The sequence below is a fragment of the Falco peregrinus genome, chromosome 3, assembly GCF_023634155.1.
Source record: "Falco peregrinus isolate bFalPer1 chromosome 3, bFalPer1.pri, whole genome shotgun sequence".
In the NCBI taxonomy this organism is placed as follows: Eukaryota; Metazoa; Chordata; class Aves; order Falconiformes; family Falconidae; genus Falco; species Falco peregrinus.
This window is the reverse complement of record NC_073723.1, coordinates 14,655,434-14,675,296: the sequence shown is the minus strand read 5'-3', so window position 1 is coordinate 14,675,296 and position 19,863 is coordinate 14,655,434. Positions and strand designations below refer to the sequence as shown.

At 64.9% G+C, this 19,863-nt stretch overlaps 2 protein-coding genes across 5 annotated transcripts; one reads left to right on the top strand and one right to left on the bottom strand.

Annotated features, from left to right (window-relative positions):
• Positions 1–268: 268 nt before the first annotated feature.
• LOC101917277 (cytochrome c1, heme protein, mitochondrial) lies at positions 269–2,815 on the top strand. The gene is made up of 7 exons (XM_055800103.1): positions 269–425; positions 1,216–1,409; positions 1,504–1,630; positions 1,719–1,876; positions 1,997–2,157; positions 2,246–2,346; positions 2,490–2,815. Exons 1-7 carry the CDS (start codon positions 342–344, stop codon positions 2,592–2,594), a joined length of 930 nt encoding a protein of 309 aa, XP_055656078.1. The 5' UTR covers positions 269–341; the 3' UTR covers positions 2,595–2,815.
• Positions 2,816–2,967: 152 nt separating this feature from the next.
• SHARPIN (SHANK associated RH domain interactor) lies at positions 2,968–19,787 on the bottom strand. 4 transcript variants are annotated; one of them, XM_055800099.1, is made up of 14 exons: positions 19,662–19,787; positions 15,104–15,278; positions 14,291–14,401; positions 12,965–13,106; positions 10,102–10,192; positions 9,567–9,840; positions 9,075–9,199; positions 8,721–8,894; positions 4,724–4,884; positions 4,223–4,334; positions 3,970–4,149; positions 3,765–3,863; positions 3,522–3,665; positions 2,968–3,366 (listed from the first exon to the last, which is right to left on the bottom strand). In XM_055800099.1, the coding sequence occupies exons 1-14, from the start codon at positions 19,785–19,787 to the stop codon at positions 3,286–3,288; spliced, it is 1,995 nt and encodes a 664-aa protein (XP_055656074.1). In that variant the 3' UTR covers positions 2,968–3,285. The 4 variants fall into 4 exon arrangements, with proteins under 4 accessions (XP_055656074.1, XP_055656073.1, XP_055656075.1 ...); XM_055800098.1 differs by lacking the exon at positions 19,662–19,787 and adding an exon at positions 19,214–19,595; XM_055800100.1 differs by lacking the exon at positions 19,662–19,787 and adding an exon at positions 15,896–18,081.
• Positions 19,788–19,863: the final 76 nt, after the last annotated feature.

Here is a 19,863-nt window from a genome sequence, read left to right as displayed (position 1 = left end):
TCTGTGCCTGGGGGGGCCTGGCACGGGGTGCACAGTGGGGGGGTCTCTCCCCAGTCCGTACAGGGGGGTCACGCGGGGCTGTACGGGGGGGCTGTGCCGGGGGGTTGTCTGTGCCCGCCCCGTACGGGGGGTCCCGCCGCGCGGTGCTGCTCAATAAAGGCGGATCAAAGATCCAACCGGAGCCGATCTGGTGGACACCGGGGGGGGGGGGGCGGGGAGGGAGGGGGGACCCTGACGTCGGTTCCGCTGGCGTGTGACGTCAGGGCGGGGACGTCACGTCCGGGACGGGGCCTCCGCGTCCCCTCGACCTCGGCGCGGCGGCCGCCGGGAGGAGCGGAGCGATGGCGGCGGTGGCGGTGCGGAGCCTCCCGCTGCGGCCCTACGGGCGCCTCCTGCTGCCGCGGGCCCGGACTGCGCCCGCCCCGGTGAGCCCCGGCCCCGCGCCGCACTGAAGGTCACCGGGGGCGGCACCGGCGGGGGCGGAGGCTGCCGCCACCGGGGCCCCTGTTCCCCTCCCCCCGCCCCCTGTGTCCCGGCCGTGCCGGTGCCCCCGGTTCCCCCCCCCCCCCCCCCGGCCCGGCCCCGTGTGTCCCGGCCGTGCCCGGTGCCGCTGGTTTCTCCCTCCTGTCCTGCTCGGTTCCCCGCCCGGCGCGGCCCGGTGTGGCTGCTTGCCCGCTCTGGTCCTGCCCGGTGCCCGCGGCTCCCTCCACCCAAAACCCCCGTCTCTGGCCGGTGGACCCTGTCGTCACCCCCTCATTCCTGCCCAGCTCCCCTCCCATCCCTGCCCGGTGTCCCCAGTTCCCCCCATCCCTGCCCAGCTCCACCCCTGCCCAATCCCTGCCCAGTGCCCCGGGTGTGCCTCACATCCCTGCCCAGTTCTCCCCCATCCCAGCCCAGTGCCCCCAGTTCCCCCACACCCCTGCCCAGTTCTCCCCCACCCCTGCCCAGTGCCCCGGGTGTGCCCCCCCATCCCTGCCCAGTGCCCCCAGTTCCCCCACACCCCTGCCCAGTGCCCCGGGTGTGCCTCACATCCCTGCCCAGTTCTCCCCCACCCCTGCCCAGTGCCCCCAGTTCCCCCACACCCCTGCCCAGTGCCCCGGGTGTGCCCCCCATCCCTGCCCAGCTCCCCCCCATCCCCACCCAGTGCCATTGCACCCAGCTTCCCAGTGCTACCCAGTCCCTCCTGCCCCACTGATGGCTGTGCCCCCCCGCCAGGCCACCATGTCCTCCTTCGCTGGGCTGTCCCGCGGGGGCAAGGTGGCCCTGTCGGCGCTGGGGCTGCTGGCGGCGGGCGGAGGGGGCCTGGCCCTGGCCCTGCGCTCGGCCGTGGACGCCGGCGAGCTGGAGATGCACCCGCCCAGCTTCCCCTGGAGCCACAGCAGCCCGTTGGCTGCCCTTGACCACGGCAGGTACCAGCGGGGGCTGGTGGGACATGGGGGGGGGGGGGGGTCATGGGGAGCCTCAGTGGGGATCGGGGACCATCACCTCCTCTTCTTCGTCCAGCGTGCGCCGCGGGTTCCAGGTGTACAAGCAGGTGTGCTCCGCTTGTCACAGCTTGGAGTACGTGGCCTTCCGCAACCTCATCGGCGTCACACACACCGAGGCGGAGGCCAAGGCGCTGGCCGAGGAGGTGGGTGCCCCACCGGGATGGGACAGGACAGCCCCACTGTGCCTGGTACCCCCTGGCTCAGGGCTCTTCTCCCTCCGTTGCCGTGCAGGTGGAGGTGATGGACGGCCCGGATGAGAACGGGGAGATGTTTATGCGTCCCGGCAAAATCTCCGACTATTTTCCCAAACCTTATCCCAACCCCGAGGCGGCACGAGCTGCCAACAATGGGGCGCTGCCCCCTGACCTCAGCTACATCGTCAACGCCCGGTAAGGGGCCAGGGAGGTGGTTTGGTGGGTCCTGGACCCACACAGAGCTTGGGGACCCCGGCCTTGCTGCCCTGGGGTTCTCTGCAGTCTGGGGCTGACCCCCGCCTCTCCCCACCGCAGGCACGGGGGCGAGGACTACGTGTTCTCTCTCCTCACCGGCTATTGCGACCCCCCAGCCGGCGTGACAGTGCGGGAGGGGCTGCACTACAACCCATACTTCCCGGGCCAGGCCATCGGCATGGCCCCCCCAATCTACAATGAAATTTTGGAATATGATGATGGTAAGAGGGGTTGGGGGCCGGCGCAGTGCTGTCCCGTGGGGGTGCTGGTTCCCGGGGTGCTCAGCCCCCGCCCTGGCACTGCCCGCAGGCACGCCGGCCACCATGTCACAGATCGCCAAGGACGTCTGCACGTTCCTGCGGTGGGCAGCAGAGCCAGAGCACGACCACCGCAAACGGATGGGTTTGAAGGTGGGTGTCTGCCCTGGGGGCTGCGTGGGGGTGGCGGGAGCACCCTGGGGGGAGGGCAGCAGTGCCCCCCTCCGCGGTGCCCAAAGGCCTCCCCCAGGGGTGGTGGCTCCATGGGGCACAGCGTGACTCCTTCCCTCCCCCAGATGCTGATGATCTCGGGGCTCCTCAGCTGCCTCCTCTACTACATGAAACGCCACAAATGGTCTGTGCTGAAGAGCAGGAAAATGGTCTACCGGCCCCCCAAGTAGGGGGCAAAGCGGGGTGCCCCCCACCCCAGCTGCACCACCTGGGCCACGCACAACCCCTGGGCTGCGGTGGGGCACAGCTGGCAGCGCGTGCCCCCACTGTGGCTCCTTATTTAACATGGCCCTCGGCCCCAGCCAGGCACCGCTGCTCGCCCACCGCGGCGCGGGCAGCACCTGCACTCGGAGGGGCTGGGGACACAGAAATAAAATCTCATTCAAGGGGAGAGCATGGCGTGGTGCCTGCCTGTGCCGCGTCTCTCCCCGCGCCGGCTGCGGCCCCTCGGGATGGGGTCGTGGGCTCGTTGAAGGACTGATCCCCATCGCTCCCTTCTGGAGGGGGCTGAATTGTCAGGTGCCCCCACTGCAGCAGCAAGGCTGTGGCATGTAGATGGCTTTATTGGGACGGCCAGTGCCGCACCAGTCCCCTCTGGGGGGGGGAGGTTTGCTGCCAGCAGAGGCTCCATGAAGCCCCCGCAATGCAGGGCTCCCCCCCACACACACCTCCCTGCCCCATGTCCATCCTCTCTCCTTCCATGGCTGTGGGACGCAGCTTTGCCCTGTGACCATGAACGTCTCCGGGTCCTGCTTGGGCTCCAACTCCAGCTGGGCCATCCCTTGGCGTGAGGAGAGCAGCTCCTGGTGCCGAATGCCTCCGGTGGGTCCCCGTCCCCACGGGGCTGAGCCAGGTGAGGGCTCAGTGGCAGTTTTGGCACCGGGGGTGGCACCTCTGTCCGTTGATGTTGCAGCGACAGCCACCACTGGTGTCCCCGGGACCCTGGTGGGGGACACATGGGTCAGGGGTGGGAGCTCACTGCAGGGCCAGCTCTGCTGTCACTGGTGAGTGTGGGCCAGGGCCCCGTGGGGTCACTCAGCCCCCACCCCAGCTGTGGGGAGCCAGGGGGGTCCCTCCTGCCCCCCAGGATTGCTCACCCCAGGCCCCCAGCGCGGCCCCTTGGTCACCCAACAGATCTCGGTCTGGCAGACGGTGCAGCGGATCCAGTCGCAGCCGTCCTTCTTCTGGACGATGATGAAGCAGGTGGGGCAATGCATGGCCTCCCCGATCTGCACCAGGGTCTGCAGGGGGGCGGGGGGGAAGAGAGAGAGCCGTCAGGGACACGGGGACACGCTCCAGCCCCTCCCCCTCCCCACTGCCCCCCCCCACGGGACTCCCACCTGCAGCATGTCGTTGGTCTGCCGGGCAGCCGAGTCGTTCTGTGCCTGGAGCCGCAGGTCATCCTGGTACTGGCGGCAGTTCTTCCCTTCATGGATGGCCTGGGGGGTGCAGAGACAGCACCGTTCAGCACTGCCGCCCCCCCCCCCCCCCCCCCCCAAGCCCCCTCGCGATGCCGAAGGCTGGAGCAGTGCGATGGCAGCTCACCTTGCACAGCAGGCAGTTGAGGGCCTGGCAGACGGGGCAGCGGAACTCGTTCACCGAATCCTCGTAGATGCACCAGCCGCGGCAGTCGGTGGTCTTGCAGTGGAAGCTGTTGGGGCTGCGCCGCTCCGCCAGCATCAGGCCTCTCTCCAGGAACCGCCGGTACTCGTCCGGTGACACCAGCTGCGTGGGCACGGGCAGGGTCAGGATGCGGCCCCAACCTCCCTCCTCCTCCGCTGACCTGGCACGCACTCACCGCCCGGATCTCCCGCTCCTGGAGGTGGCTGCTGCAGGCGTAGGAGTCGTCACGGAAGGGACAGGCCACCTCTGGTTCCTCACTGTAGTTGATCACCTGGCGCAGGCACTCCCTGCAGGAACAGGCGCCCTGTCACCACCATGATGGGGGTCTTGGGCCAGTCACTGTGATGGAAGGGGGCTAGGGGCTGGTCACAGTGATGGGAGGGGTCTCTGAGCCAGTCAAAGTGATGGCAGGGGTCCCAGGGTCAGTCACAGTGATGGCAGGGGTCTCTGGGCTGGTCACAGTGATGGCAGGGGTCCCAGGGTCAGTCACAGTGATGGCAGGGGCCTCTGGGCTGGTCACCACGATGGCAGGGGTCTCGGGGCCGGTCACTGCCGGTCACCGCAATGACGGGGGCTAGGGGCCGGTCACCACAATGGCAGGGGTCTCTCAGGGCCAGTCACCACGCTGATTGGGGGGGGGGGCTTGTAGACACCAGGCGGCTCCATCAGGTGTTACCTGCAGAAGTTGTGCAGGCACTCGCGCAGCAGCACCCCCTCGCCGGGGGGGACCTGCTGGTAGCAGATGCGGCACTCCAGCACCTCCTGGTTGGGCACCAGCACCTCCTCCTCCAGCTGCAGCAGCTGCTGGAAGTTCTTCAGCCGCTCGGCCTCCAGTGCCTGCCGGTGAGGAACAGTCCCGGTCAGCCCCCAGCCCCAGCGCTGCCACCTGCCCCTGCAAGCCCCCCTCCCACCCCAGGGGGTGGCTCCTGAGCCAGAGCCCAGGGTGCCCGACTGGAGGGGACATCTCTGGCTCTGACCCACCAGCGGTGAAGAAGCCTGGTCAGGGAAGCTGGCACGGCTCCACGCCTCCCACAACCCCTCATAGCCACCACCCAAGGGACTGGGGGACACTTGTCCAAAGTCCTCCACAGCTTCGGGAGCCAGGAGGAACAGCTGTGTTCAGGGTTTGTGTCTGGATTTGCAGGGACACACTCCCCCAAGGAAAGGGAAGCAGAGTGGGGGGCAGCTGCTGGTGGACGTACTGTGGTGAGACCCGGCACCGAGATGTTCCCCGGCATTTCCCTGTCCCCATGCAGCCGAGGGATGCGAGCACCAAGCCCAAGCAGCTGCTGGGGTCCCAGCACTCCCTGAGGGTCAGTGTGGCTGTTTAGGGGGCACTATATTATATTTTAAAGCCTGTGGTTTTCTGTGCATGTTGCGGAGGCCGGTACAAAAGGCAGCGCCCCCGATCACCCACACATGGCCCCTGCTCCCCGGGTGCAGAGTCTGCCAGAGCTCGGGCGCTGGTGACACTTCACACCACACCGGTGCTTCACCATCACCGCAGTCATGAACCCGTTCCCGAGCATCACCCGCGCAGGGCTCCCCACTTTGCCAAGGGGCCCCAGCCCACCCCACACCCCTGCCAACGGCATCCTGCTGGGCCCCAGCGCCATCCTGGCACCGGCCCTGCCCCGGCGAGAGCAGCAGCCGTGAGGGTGCAGCACCGAGGGCCGGCTTTGGCGTGGGCTGCTCAGGACGGCTTGGCTCTGGTGCAACCCTGCAAGGAAGTGCCGGCCAGCTGCTCTTCCATTTCACAGAACCATCATGGTTTGAGTGGGGGGAACCCTCCAAGAGCAGCCATCCAAGACCCCTGCCGTGGGCAGGGACACCTTTCACTATGCCCCATCCAGCCTGGCCCTGAATGTTTCCAGGGATGGGGCATCGATCCCTGCTCCAGGCAGCCTGTGTCGGTGGCTCACTGTGCTCATAGTAAAGAATTTCTTCCTTGTGTCCACCCTACATCTCCCCCTTTCAGTTCAAAGCCGCCCCCCAGGTCCTGTCGCCCCAGGCCCTGCTAAAAAGCCCGTCCCCACCTTCCTACAGCCCCTGTAGGCACCGAGTGGCCGCAGCCAGGTCTCCCCGCAGCCTCCTCTGCTCCGAGCTGAGCCCCCCCAGCTCTCGCAGCCTTTCTCCGCAGCAGAGGGCTTCCAGCCCTCGGACCAGCTCCGTGTCCCTCCCCCAGCCCCGCTCCAGCAGGTCCCTGCCTGGCTTGTGCTGGGGACCCCCGAGCTGGGCGCAGTGCTCCGGGGGGGTCTCCCCAGAGCGGAGCAGAGGGGCAGAATCCCCTCTGGATACTCCTGCTGGCCATGCCCCTCATTGCCCCGTTTGTCACCTCCCCGGTCCTTCCCCGCAGGGCTGCTCCCCCCGTCCCCCCCAGCCTGTGTTGGTACAGGGGGTACGGCCCGACCCAGGGGCAGGACCTTGCACTTGGCCCTGCTGAGGTTCCTGCTTCTCAAGCTTGTCCACTTCACTGCATGAACACCCCCCACGCCACAGAGCTGCCGGCGGCACAAGAAGACGGCAGAGCCGCGATGGTGGGATAAGGCTTTAATGAGGGAAAGAATCCATCCACGGCCCCATCGGGGCCCAAGGAGCCCGAGCCCAACCGAGGGTCCCACCTTTCTGCCCTGGCCCTGGGAACATGTGGCTCCCCACCAGGACAAGCCTGGCCCTGCGTGGCTGTGGGATGAGATTTCCAGCACAACGTGCAACACGAAACAACCAAATGCGTGGCCACCCAGGGTGCTGGTGGCTGGAGGGACCCATGGCACAGAGCACCCTGGCCGATGACCGCACGCGTTGCTGGGCCCATGTGGACACTGGTCTGGGCAGAGCAGCTCTGCCCGTCCCGGTGCCAGATCTGAGGGGAGCGCAGGGCTTGCGCAGCGTGGCACCGAGCACCCCCAGACCCAGACTTCAGCCAGCAGCCCCCAGCTTATTCCCATGGGTGCCGCAGGGCCAGTGACCTGGCAAGGGCTTGTGCCCGTGAGGGGGGCTGCAGGGCGCAGGGTTGGGCCCTGCCGACGGTGACCCCCTGCCAGCACCCAAAGTTGCTCTGCCATGATGCTGCCCCTCTGCCTACAGAGCAAGGCAGAAACCCCAGGCCCGAGATGCCCTGAGCCTCAGAGACCCCCAGAGATGCCCCAGAGCACAGCCCCCCCCGAGCCTAAGACCCCCTGAGCACAGCCCCCACCCCCCCACCCCCCACCCCCCGAGCCTCAGAGACCTCCAGAGCACCACTGGCAACGGTGCCATCCCCTGGCCACACTGGCTCTTCACAAAAGCCCTCACGAACAGGATGGCGGCAGGAAGGTGGCAGCGGGGCTGACCACGTTCAGCTCTCCGCATCCCTACCCCAGAGGGGGCTCAGACCCTTCCCCGTGAGCCTGGCAGGCGCTGGGCAGAGCGGCGGCACGGCCAAGAGCCAGCTGGCAGCAGGGGCTGTGGCCTGGCATGGTGGAGAGGGCTGGGCTGCTGGTAGGAGGAGGCTCCTCTGATGCTGCAGCAGGGGGTCAGGGTGTGCCCCCTCCCCGCTGGCGTCACAGGCAGGAGGAGCCGGCACTGGACACAGTTAACCGGGGAGCTGCTTTGCTCACAGGGTCCTGAGGGGCCCAGACCACCATGCTCCCCTGCCAGCCCCCCGCTCCCAGAGCCACCAGAGCGAGCGGCACCATCCCCGCAGCAGCAGCTCGGCGCTGAGCCAGGGCCCCACTGGCTCTTCTCCCTCAGAAAATTCCCGCATCGACTCTAGGGTCTGAGCAAAGGGGTGGCCCGGCGGCAGCCGCTGGGCGCACGTCAGGGCAGGGCTGGTGGGCGCCGGGTCCTGGCAGGCACCGGGCCCTGGCCGGAGGGGCAGGACAGGGTGTCCGGGTGGGCCAGGCTAGCAGAATTCGGAGGACAGGTGGATGATGTCATCCAAGGAACCTGAGCCCAGGACACAGCGCGCAGCTGAGCCATCCTCTCTCCTTCCCTTTTCCTAGCGAGATCCCAGCACAAAAGAAAAAAGAAAGAAGGTTTGGTCAGTGGCTGAGACAGAGGATCCCCCCGAGCCCTGCAGCGCACCCTGACCTGGGGGCTGGGGCTCCCCCCGCAGCCATACACTGGGGGTGGGAGGTCCCGTCAGAGCCCCCCTGCCATGGTTCTACAAAATGGGAAACAGCTTCCAGCACACAGGAGAAAGCGCAGCATGACGGCTCCTCGGCACGGGGCTGCCACCACCACACACGGCGCAGCTAGGTGAGAGGAGGACCCGCAGGACCGGGGTGCCACATCCTGCCAAGGTTTGCCTGCAGTGTCACAGATCCCTGCCCTGCCACAGACCCTGCCAGCCCTTTGTATGGCCGCAGCCAGATCCCTGCCGCTGCCGTGGAAATCTCTTCACAGCCAGAAGACGCAGTGCTCACGACGCAGCACCTCGACCAGTCCCCGAGGTGCACGGGCAGGCAGCAGCTGCCCCTCAGCAGGGTGAGGAAGGGGGCTGCAACAGCCCCCTGTGCTGCCCCTCAGGGTGTCTCCCTCTCCTTCCCAGCCTGTTTCCCAGAGTGCGGCAGGATCCACGTGCCCACCACACCTCCAAACCCTGCCGATGCCCGACCCTCCCTGGGTCTGTCCTTGAGCACAGGGTGTGGGGAGCACGGCGTCTCCCCGCAGTGGACAGCAAGCCCCCTTACCTGCTGGTACTGTAGGATCCCCTCCTGCTCCTGCTGCATCCTCCAAAGCTCCGTCTCGTCTGGCTTGTAGCTGCCAGGGACCACATAGTCCTCGGGACGGTCTGTGCTGCACATCTCGCAGCCTGGCCGCGTGGGTTTGTTGATGAAGGTGCATTTTGGACACGACCAGCCCACCTGCAGGGACAGGCGAGAGATGTAGAAGCCAGAGAAAATACTTTGGAGAGAGGGAAAGGGGGAGCCAGGAAGCGGAGGGAGCGCCCATCCTTCGCCAGCACCCCCAGCCTGGGAGAAAGGGAGGACCCTGGGGGCAGAGCAGGGGGGTGACAGGGCGGGGACACACCACAGGCCGTGTACCTGCACTGGGGAGGGCAGGCTCGTGGCAGCAGGCTGGGCACTGAAAAGGTCGTTGATCTGCAGCGTGTCCAAGTGCTGGCTGATCTCACCGATGTCCATCTTCCTGCTGGCCTCGTTCTCCCAGTCTGGGGAGAGACGCCGGGGAAGGGCGACGTTACAACCAGCCCAGGGACCAGCACCAGACCAGGCAGCCAGGCCTGGCCGAAAGCGTGCCGCACTGTGCCAGGGGGGCCCCTTCTCTCCAGGGTAGACCAGCCCCCAGGCAGGGAGCACAGATCCTGGGGACCAGCCCTGCCCCAGCCCATGGGCAGCAGCTGGGCCAGCCCACGGCGCTGAGCCCACGGCCGGTCCCGCAGAGCCCAGCAGCTCACAGCACAGGGCTCCGCTGCCACACGTGGTCTGGCACCCCACGCTGCGGCAAGGCACGGGGACCAGGGCAGGACCTGGGCTGCCCTCCCCACCGGTGGCCATGGGGAGGGCGGAGAGCCAGACCTTTCTTTGGAGATGTGTTGGGCAGGGTGTTGTCGTTTTGCCGTTCCTCAGTGGTGTCAGTCAGTGAGGAGATGGATCTGAGCATGATCCGCGCCTGGTCCTCCTCGTAGCGCTCCTCGGTGAGCTCGGCCATCTTCGCCGAGAGCAGGTAGAGGAACGCAATGTCGCCATCCCTGCGGATGCCGTAGGAGGAGACGGTCCGTTCATCCACACACAGGCACTGCCCGATGATCCAGCGCTGAACCAAGGGGTGGAACCCATAATCGTGGAAGACCTGGGCAGCAGGAGAAGCTTGGAGGTGAACCCACAGCCACAGCTTCCCCACAGCTGCTCACTGCATTTTGGCGGGGGCCGACCCCACGCTGGCACACGTCGGTGGGCCAGGAGAACCAGTGAAAAGCCAGCTCCACAAAGGGAGAAGTGGCTGGGAAAGCCCAGCTCCCATACCGCAGGGAAACGCATTTAAACAGGGGTCTGCAGGGACCACGGGGCTCCCGTCTCCCAGCCAGGCCGGGGGGCTCACACCGCTCCGTACCTGCTGCTTGAGTGTTCCTATTGTAGTGTGAGCGCGGACCCTGATGATGATGCTTGCAGAAGATGTTGCATCCTCCACGCCGACCTTCATGCTGGAGAAGAGATGGATGCTATGAGAGGAAGGCTGCCAGGATTGTGGGGTCCTGGCATCGCGCTCAGCACCAGCTGCTCGTGCTCAGCCTGCTGCTCCAAGCTGCAGAGCCAACGCCGCAGGTGGTGCCCATTGCAAGGGTCCTGTGAGGTCTACCACTGGGTTTCCAACTGTGATCCATAGATTGCATCCCAGGAAACTGGGACAGGCACCCCCCAGCCTTCACCCTGCCTGCCTCTGCCAGCAGCTCCTGGCCCGCACCTACCGAGGGTTGCATCCTGAACCGCATGGGGAACATGTTTTTCCCTCATTTTGTTTATCCTCTCTTCCAGCCTATGTATCCTTGCAGCCTCCATGCAGCCTTGGCAATAACTTTCACTGTGTGTTTCCTTTCACTCACTTTAAATCAGGTGCTTCCTAATTTCCTGAGCCTCTTAGTCCCTCTCTCCATGCTGGTCCCTCACAGAACCGTGTCACCCCGCCAGCTGCCTCTCCTTCAGACCCGTCTGAGCCTTTTAAGGACCTCTTGCAAAAGGTGTTTCATGCCTCTAAGCACAAAATCTAAGCTGGATTTCCCAAGTATTTCCCAAGAAGCAGGCAGGTAGGGCTGGAAACTCCCATTTGTCCCCTCACCTTTTCCTAACGACTCCTGCAGGGGGTTTTGTGTGGCAAGGTTTTGGTAGTGGGAGGCTACTGTGGGAGGCTGCTGGAAGCTTCCCCCGTGCCCGATGGGCCAACACCAGCCGGCTCACAGACGGACCCACCGCGACGAGCCCGTTATCAGCGACAGCGATAACGTATCTCTGGGGTAACAGAACTAAGAAGGGGCGAAAAACCTGCACAGCAGTGGCCAGAGAGCGGAGTGAGAACACGTGAGAGCAGCAGCCCTGCAGACCCCAGGTCGGGCTCCAGGTTCCGGAGCAGAGATTCCCCAGCAGCCCGTGGGGAGCCCACGCCGAGGCAGGCTGTGCCCCCAGCCCATGGAGCCCACGGGGGAGCAGATCCCCCCCCTGCAGCCCATGGAAGGGACCCATGCCAGAGCAGGTCGTGGAGATGCGCAGCCCGTGGGAAGGACTCAGGTTGGAGAAGCTAGTGGAGGACTGTGTCCCATGGGAGGGGGGAGGAGGTGGGAAACTGGGGAGTGAGGTTAAGCCTGGGAAGAAGGGAGGGGTGGGAGGAATGTGTTTTAGGATATAATTTTTATTTCTCACTACCCTGCTTTGATTTGATCTGTAAAAAATTAATTTCCCCAAGTAGAGTCTGTTTTGTCTGTGACGGTAGTTGCTGAGCGATCTCCCTGTCCTCATCTCAACCCACGAGCCTTTCGTTTTCTTTTCTCTCTCCCGTCCAGCTGAGGAGGGGAGTGATGGGGCAGCTTCGGTGGGTGCCTGGTGCCCAGTCAGGGTCACCCGATGCCCAGCCAAGGTCACCCCACCACAACTCCAAACACTGCAGGTCTTGCTGGCCCTGCCTGAAATGTGTGCACTTGTTTCCAGGTCTGCCGCATGGCCGCTTGCTGCTGTGGGCCCACCAGCACCCTTCCTGTTTGCCCCACTTCGCATTTATCAGCGTTGAGTTCCAGTGCTTAGAGCCATGAGTCCAGTCTAAGACCAGACCTCATGGCTTATTGCCATTTCCAGGTTATTTGTGTCTCCCTGGAACAGCCCTGTCTCTGCAGACGCCTCCGCTCTCCATTCCGACCCTGTCTCCCACCCACCATCTGGTTATCCATGCAAAGGACGCTCCCTCCTGCTCCGTGGCATGTTGCTTTCCTTCTTGAAGGCTTCTAAGGAAGCTTGTTGGAAGTGTTTTGGTGTTCCTGGCACAGCACACCGGCCGGGCTGCCCTGTGGCTCGCCGACTCCCTGCAGGGCCGTGAGCCACAACTCTCCCCACAATTACTGATGTTTACCCGGAATCTGCTCAGCCTGGCCCTGCCCACCACTGTGGGGGTGCAAAATTGGTGTTTTAACATTCCTGGAGGCCTTTTACAAACCTGCGTGGCATGTGGCAGCACCCTTTGGAGCCAGTCCCTGGGCAGAGAGTGGCAGGGACCGAAGGAGGCTGCTGGTGGGGGGTCCTCAGGCCCCCCAGACAGGGGGAAAGCTGTCCCAGCAGCTGGTGACAGTCCCTTCACACGGCAGAGCGGCACAGCTGCATTCGAGTTGAGCCTGAAGACCCCAAGGGATCAGGTCCCTGTCGCTCAGATGGGCTCACCCTCTGGATTCCTGGCTTTTCTGGTAGCATCCAACATCCTGTCCCTGCATCCCCCGCCCCTCCTTCCTCCTGGGAGCTAGGGAAGAAGTACAAATCCCGGGATACCACATTTTCCAGGAAAGCTGTGGCTTCCCCAGCATCAGCTGCATGTTTCCCTCTCCTGCCAGGACCGATCCCAACTGAGGGCAGAGGAATTCATGGAGCAGCTCTGCTCCAGCAGCTGCAGGAGGCTGGTCTGGCTCTGCCAGCCCCTGACAGACACACAGGCACCCTGGACCATCACTGCTATACGCAAAAACACATGAAAAAAGACAGACCCAAGGGCTACACAGCGCAGGGCAAGCGACCCAAATGTCCAGCAGAAGGGCAGAGCTGCAGGGGACAGGTGCTGGCTGGGCAGGCAGGACAGCCCCAGGCTCGCAGCACAGCAGGCAGCTGCCTGCAGGGAAGCATGGAGCCCTGGCACAGGGCCCACGGCTCCACCCGGGGCAGGGATGCAGAGGAACACGAGGCGTGCTCACGTTGGCTCCGAGAACGTGATAGCCGGAGGTGCTCACCTGATATGATCCGTGGGGTAGTTGGTCTCCTTCCAGAGGATACTGAGCGTGGCTTGCTGGCGAGCCAGGGCCACGGCACACTGCGAGGCCGCCTCCTCATCTCCGTACTCGATTGCCTGGGCGAGGTTCAGTGCCAGGTCCTCTGCAGCAGTGGGGAGAGGGAGAATCGTAAAGCAGTAGCCAGTCTGTAAACACCCTCCCCAGGGCACGGCACAACCACTGCCACCCACATCACCGGCAAAGCCAGCGCCCAGAAGGACCCGAGACTGTGTGTGCCACAGCTTCACATCTATAATCAGCAATTCTGGTTCAGTTCAGCGTGGAAACAGCGCAGAATGGCAGCTGGAGCTCTGTACAAGGCTCCTTGGAAACACGCTTGCTGCACAGCCAGCGAGCAGCTGAGGCAGGAGGAGCAGCTGTGGCGCCGCAGCCATGCAGTTGAGAGCACTGAGGGAAATTTTTGGGGCCACCAGGAACTTACTTCTGTCCCTTCCTGCACAGCTTGGCTGACCCAAACGCCCACAGCCACCTCCCGGGACACACAGCCCCCAGCCCACCCTTGGCATGTGCTTCTGTCCTGCTGGAGCAGTGTAGCCAGGTGGCCAAGAAGCCATCCTGGCTTGCATCAGAAATACTGTGGCCAGCAGGACCAGGCAGCGATTGTCCCCTTATAGTTGGTGCTGGTGGGGCCGCACCTCGAATCCTGGGTTCAGTCTTGGGCCCCTGACTGCAAGACAGACACTGGGGGGGCTGGAGCGTGTCCAGAGACGGGCAACGGAGCTGAGGAAGGGCTGGAGCGCAGGTCTGATGAAGGGCAGCTGGGGGAGCTGGGGGTGCTCAGCCTGGAGAAAAGGAGGCTCGGGGGGGGCACCTGATCGCTCCCTACAACTACCTGACAGGGGGCTGTAGCGAGGTGGGATCGGTCTCTTCTCCCAAGGAAGAAGTGATAGGATGAAGGAAAATGGCCTCAAGTTGCACCAAGGGAGGTTTAGATTGGATGTTAGGAAAAATTTCTTCACTGAAAGGGTTGTCAAGCACTGGAGCAGAGTGCCCAGGGAGATGGTGGAGCCACCATCCCTGGAGGTGTTTAAAAAACATGCAGATGTGGTGCTTGGAGACATGGTTTAGCAGTGGGCTTGGCAGTGCTGAGTTAGTGGTTGGACTTGATATTCTTAAATCTTTTCCAACCTAAATGATATAACGATAAAAAAGCTTGTCAGCCACAGGCAGGGGAGCAGCTGTACCTGGGTCTGAGCCTGACTCCTGTGGAGAGTTGGTAACTCCTGATATACCAAAAGAGCCAAGAAACCTTACCCCATCATGTACCTTTCTTGGAAAGCTCCGAACAAAAAGCATCATCTGGATCCTGACTCGCAGAGGCACCGCTTGCAGACATGGACAGAAATGAGGCATAAGACTCCAGCGTGCTCTCCAAGGCTGAGGGGAACCAGGAATATATCAGAGCAGGGCAGCACCAGCCCTCCGAGCAGCAACTGCCACCAACTGCCCTCCCCAAGGGGCTCCACACTCTCACCACAGGGGGCAGATGCACCAGGAAGCCCTGGGCTACATAAGGTTGCTCGACATGAAGGTAACAGGGACCTTAATCCACATCCCAAGGGCCGAGAGCACTTGGAGAGCAGCACCAACAGCCCACCGTCTCTGCAAAGCCTTTGGCCGCTGCTCCCCTGAGCTTCCAGGATCACTGGGGTACGGGCAGCGAAGATGCACCATGCTCCTCTGGCTGCCCAGGCCCTCCTGGTGTTGCTTTTCCTTCGATCACACAACCTGGGACAGTCATCCCTGTTCCCACGTCACTGCCTGCATCACCTCCTTTCTCCTGGGGCTCCCTCAGATGCTCCAACACATGCAGGAACACTCTGAACGTTCCTCTCCCCATGTGCAGGAGTTAATGCCCCAGAGATGGAGTGGGCTGAGATGCTGCCCCGGCACTGGGGGAGCTGGGAGCAGCTGGTATCGCACACCTGAATTATTTTGCAGCATGACCAGTCCCAGCCTTGCCTCCTAGTTGGGTACCTTGGCTGTCAGGGCTGAGAAAAGCCTGGCAGAACCCTCCTGGCAGCAGGCAGATGCCCTGGGTCCCTGCCAGCCCTCAGGCAGCCGCCTGCCTGCACTGACCTTTCTGCACCTCCCGCAGAGAGCTGCTCACGATCGTCCACCACTTCTGTGCCTCCCGCTCCTCCTCGAAGTTAAAAACCATGGGCTCATCCAAGGAGGTGAGCAGCGCCAGCTCATGGCAAGTGGGGCTCTTCACCCTGTACGAGATATCCTTCAGGTCGAACTCGGCGATGTTCTGGGGGAAGCAGGACGAAAGGGTCACACCACAATGGAGCCAGGATGAGGACACACCGCATGCAGACGGTACACCGGGCAAGGGGGCAACCCCCCCAGCACGGCATCCAAGCCAGGACCTGGGGACACAAGCTGCCCCTCTCCTCACCTCCACCATGGTCTCCTCCCAGGAGATAAGCATGGACAGGCACACACACCAAGCCAAGCGCAACTCTCCATCCCCGGGTGCCAAACCACACACCCAGCACCACAAACCCAGCCTGAAACGCCGACCCTCCGTGCCCAGGGCTGCCGCCAAGCCCCACCGCTGCTCAACAGCCACCTTGCAGCCTGCAGTCTCACACCCTCCACCCTGGCCAGAGGCCACCACAGAACACCGAGGGCTGCCACCTGTGTGTATCCATCGACCTGGCACTTGCTGGGTCATCCCCGGTCACCCTGCACAAGCAGGGCCATCTCTGCTGGCTGCCCACACCCCTCGCCTCTTCCCTTCTCCCAGAACCACAGCGCAGGAGACATCCAAGACGAGTCGGGCTGCCATGACACCAGTTCTCGGAGGAAGCCGGTTCCTCCCTGCTTTAACGAGCCTTGGGAAAACCCTTCCCCACACACACGCACCTCAGGGCTCAGCTTTCCCTGTCCCCCCAGCAGACAGATGGGCTCCGCCAGCTCTCCGCTGACCAGGACCAGCCTCCGCAAGGGAGACCCGGCTATCCTCGGGGTGCCCCAGACCCGCTTCTCCCGCAGCTGACACCGGTCTCGGCTTCACATCAGAGCTTTCAATTCCGCTTCTGGTAAAATGGCAGCTCGGGAGGAGCCGGGGCACGGGGACGGGCCCTGCAGAGCCACCCAGGAAACAGGCAAGCACTGCCTACCCCTACGGAGATGGGGGACTGGAAGGAAGTTTGAGAGAAACTGCTCGTTTCCTTCATTCGATTTTAAACTTCTACCCTAGGACACAGCCTTGTGAGGGCCACCTCCCAAACCAGAAGTCCCTGACACGTGGCCGTGTCAGCTGTGGCCTTGCATCTCCCCCCTGCTGCTTCCAGCTCCAAGCCGTTAGGAAAACACTCAGGAAAAGAAGATTTCGATTCACTGGGTGTCTGGAGCTGCCAGCTCCTGCAGTTGTGCCAAGGGGCACCCAGGGGAGCAGCCACCATCCCCAGCGAGTACCAGGGAAGGCATGGGAGGTGGTGGGAGCAGGTAGGTGGGCTGCAGAGCCCCAGGCGACAGGCACATCTGGGAGCCGCTGAGCCATCAGCCCAGTGCTCAGGTGGGAATTTTTGGCTGTTTAACCTCTCCTGAGGATGAGGAGCCTCTTGCCTCCAGCCTCTGCAGCTGTACCAGTTGGAAGTACAACCGACCTACAACTTCATCCCCCTTCTTCTCCCTCCCAGCTCACAGCCCTCCGAGGGCTGAGTGCTCCCTGGAGCCGGCAGAGGCTCCTCTGGCTGCCCCGAGAGCCGACTCCCTTCCCGCAGGCACAGCCTGGGCTCCTTCCCTGTGGGAGCTGCCTGCCAGCCAGATCCCGGGCAGGGATCCCGTGCCGGAGCCCTTCCGTAACGCCAGGTCAGGGTGGGCGGGCAGCCAGCCCCATTAATCCCACGGTGGCAAACTGAGGCCAAGAGGACGCGCGGCACTGCCGGGTTTGACACCAGCAGCCAGGCGGCACTCAGGCTGCCGTGGGGCTGAGCAGCTGCCCCGACACCATTTGCCACCCAGGGCCGGCCCAGCACTGCCCTCCACGCCTGAGCCAGGATGAGAACGGGGCCAGCACGCTTCTCCCAAGGGCAAATGGGCCAGACGCTGTGCTCCGGTGAGGAGGACGGCTCAGCTGCCATGTGTCACCACTCCCCGCAGCGCTTTGACCTTGAGAGGGGAGAAGGAGAGTGGGGATCCTGCCAGGGACTCTGCGTTTCCCTTTCAGGCCGCCTCTTGGCTCAGGCCATCGCCCGCCTCCTGGGCTGAGCCATGGCCTGGCAGGCACGTGCCGCAGCCCCGCCACGCTCCAGCAGAAACTGAAACCCAGGTTCAAGCTAACTGCAGGAGCGATGGCGGCGACGACGGAGCAGCCAGCATGGGTCAGGGTGGCAGGAAGCATAACTGGACAGGGAGCGACAGCACCGTTGCCTCCACCCCTGGTTCCAGAGCACCTCCCCGGCACTGGGAGTGGTGACACAGAGCGGGAAGACTTCCAGCGTGGCACAAAGCAGGACCCGGAGCACACAGGGAGAGGAAAGGCACTGAATGCAAGGCAGCAGGCACCAGGGGCTCAGTGGAACGGCCCAGCCTTAGTGTGTCAGGCAGGAGAAAAGGTCTCAGCCCACATGTGGCGGCCCCTGGAGCTGAGCTTATCGGGGATAGATCAGCCAGGAGTGGGTCTGCTCCTGAGGCAGGGGCCTGGGCAGGCTGGAAGGGTGCGTCTGTGGGAGCCTCGTGAGGCTCAACAGGGCCAAGTGCAAGGTCCTGCGCTGGGTCGGGGCCGTACCCCCTGTACCAACACAGGCTGGGGGGGACGGGGGGAGCAGCCCTGTGGAGAAGGACCGGGGAGGTGACAAACGGGGCACGAGCTGGCAACATGCGCTCACAGCCCAGAAACCCAACCGGCTCCTGGGCTGCACCCCGAGCGGCGTGGCTGGCAGGGCGAGGGAGGGGATTCTGCCCCTCTGCTCCGCTCTGGGGAGACCCCCCGGAGCACTGCGCCCAGCTCGGGGGTCCCCAGCACAAGCCAGGCAGGGACCTGCTGGAGCGGGGCCGGGGGAGGGACACGGAGCTGGTCCGAGGGCTGGAAGCCCTCTGCTGCGGAGAAAGGCTGCGAGAGCTGGGGGGGGCTCAGCTCGGAGCAGAGGAGGCTGCGGGGAGACCTGGCTGCGGCCACTCGGTGCCTACAGGGGCTGTAGGAAGGTGGGGACGGGCTTTTTAGCAGGGCCTGGGGCGACAGGACCTGGGGGGCGGCTTTGAACTGAAAGGGGGAGATGTAGGGTGGACACAAGGAAGAAATTTGTTACGCTGAGGGCAGCGAGGTGCTGGCACAGGCTGCCCAGAGCAGCTGTGGGTGCCCCATCCCTGGGAGCTCAAGGCCAGGCTGGACGGGGCTGGGAGCAGCCTGGTCTGCTGGGAGGTGTCCCTGTCCCTACCCATAGCAGGGGGCCAGACCAGCTACTCTTGGAAGGTGGGTGTGAGTCCCCTACACCCCTGGCAAACCACCCCACCACTGGATGACACAGAAGTGGTGCAGCAGCAGGATGAAGGAGGCGAGGGCAACAGGGGGACACGGCGCAGACACCCCGTGCGAGGCTTCAGAGCCCCCGTCTCCCACAAGCAATCCCCTTCGCCTCCCCAGCGCTCCTGCCCCACCACCCCCCCCCAGCTCCAGCGCCCAGCCTGGACGGAGGCTGGGGGGAAGCAGAGCAGCGGCGGCAGCCGGCAGCCCTTTGGCACAGCACAGAGGATCTCTGCCAAAAACCTGGGGGGCCTGGAGCCCCGCGGAGATGCCCAGAAACCAGCTCCCTGCCCCCCTCCCCCTGAAGCCCCCTGCCAGTGCAGGCAGGAGCAGGTGGGGGGGAGGGGGCAGCAGCTCAGCTCCTTCCCGAAGCCCCTCCAGCTGTGGGCATGGGGGGGTGGACACGGAGGGGTGGTGTGGACATGGGGAGGGGGGGGTGTCGGACATGGGGGGGTTCTGGCGGCTGGTGGGAACGCGGGCAGCCCCGGGCAGGGATCGACAGAGGGACATGGAGGGGGCACAGCCCTGGGAACACCGCCCCCCGCCACCGGTTCCCCCCCCCGGGCGTCGGGCCCGATCCGCCAGGCCCGGGTAGGGGAGCCCCGGATGTCCCCGCACTGGAGGGCTGCCCACCGGGAAAGCAGTCGGACACCGGGGGCGGGACGACCCCCCAGTCCCCACCCCCACCCCATCGTGGGGGCCCCCGGTCTCACCGCGCCGCCGCCCGCCTCCAGGTGCCGCAAGCCCAGGCGGAAGCGGCGCTGCCCGCCGGCCGCCGGTTCGACGCTGAGCTGCAGGCGGAGCGTGGCGGCGGCGGGCAGCGACAGGAGGCGGGGGGGCTGCGCCAGCCCCGCCCGCACCGCCATCAGCACGGTGGGCGGCGGCGGCGGCGCCGGGGCCGCGGCCGGGGCCGGGGCGGGGGCACCGGGCAGAGCCATCACCGCCACCGCCGCCTCCCTCCACTTCCGCCAGGAATCGGGGCGGGGGAAGCGCCACCCCGAGCAGTGTCCGACTGTTCCGGGAGCGGACGGTCCGGTCGGGCAGGAAACGCGCCGCCGTGGCCACGCGTTCCGGGAGCGGACGGTCCGATCCCCGCCCCACCCCGCCCCCGCAGGCGCAGCGTCCCCCCGGGCCAGCTGGGGGCGCCAGGCGCGCCCCTACCGTGATTGACAGCCGCTCCCCCCGTCTTTGTCCGCGGCAGCCAATCAGAACTCCGAGCGCTCCTGCCGGCGGGAGGGGTCTCGCTCCTGTTCCCGCGGAGGGCGGGCGCGCTGTGCTGAGCGACATCAGCCTCAGCCAACCGAAGGGGAGATCGGCCGCGACTGCCAGGACCACCTCCCAATGGGAGGAGAGAGCTGCCGAC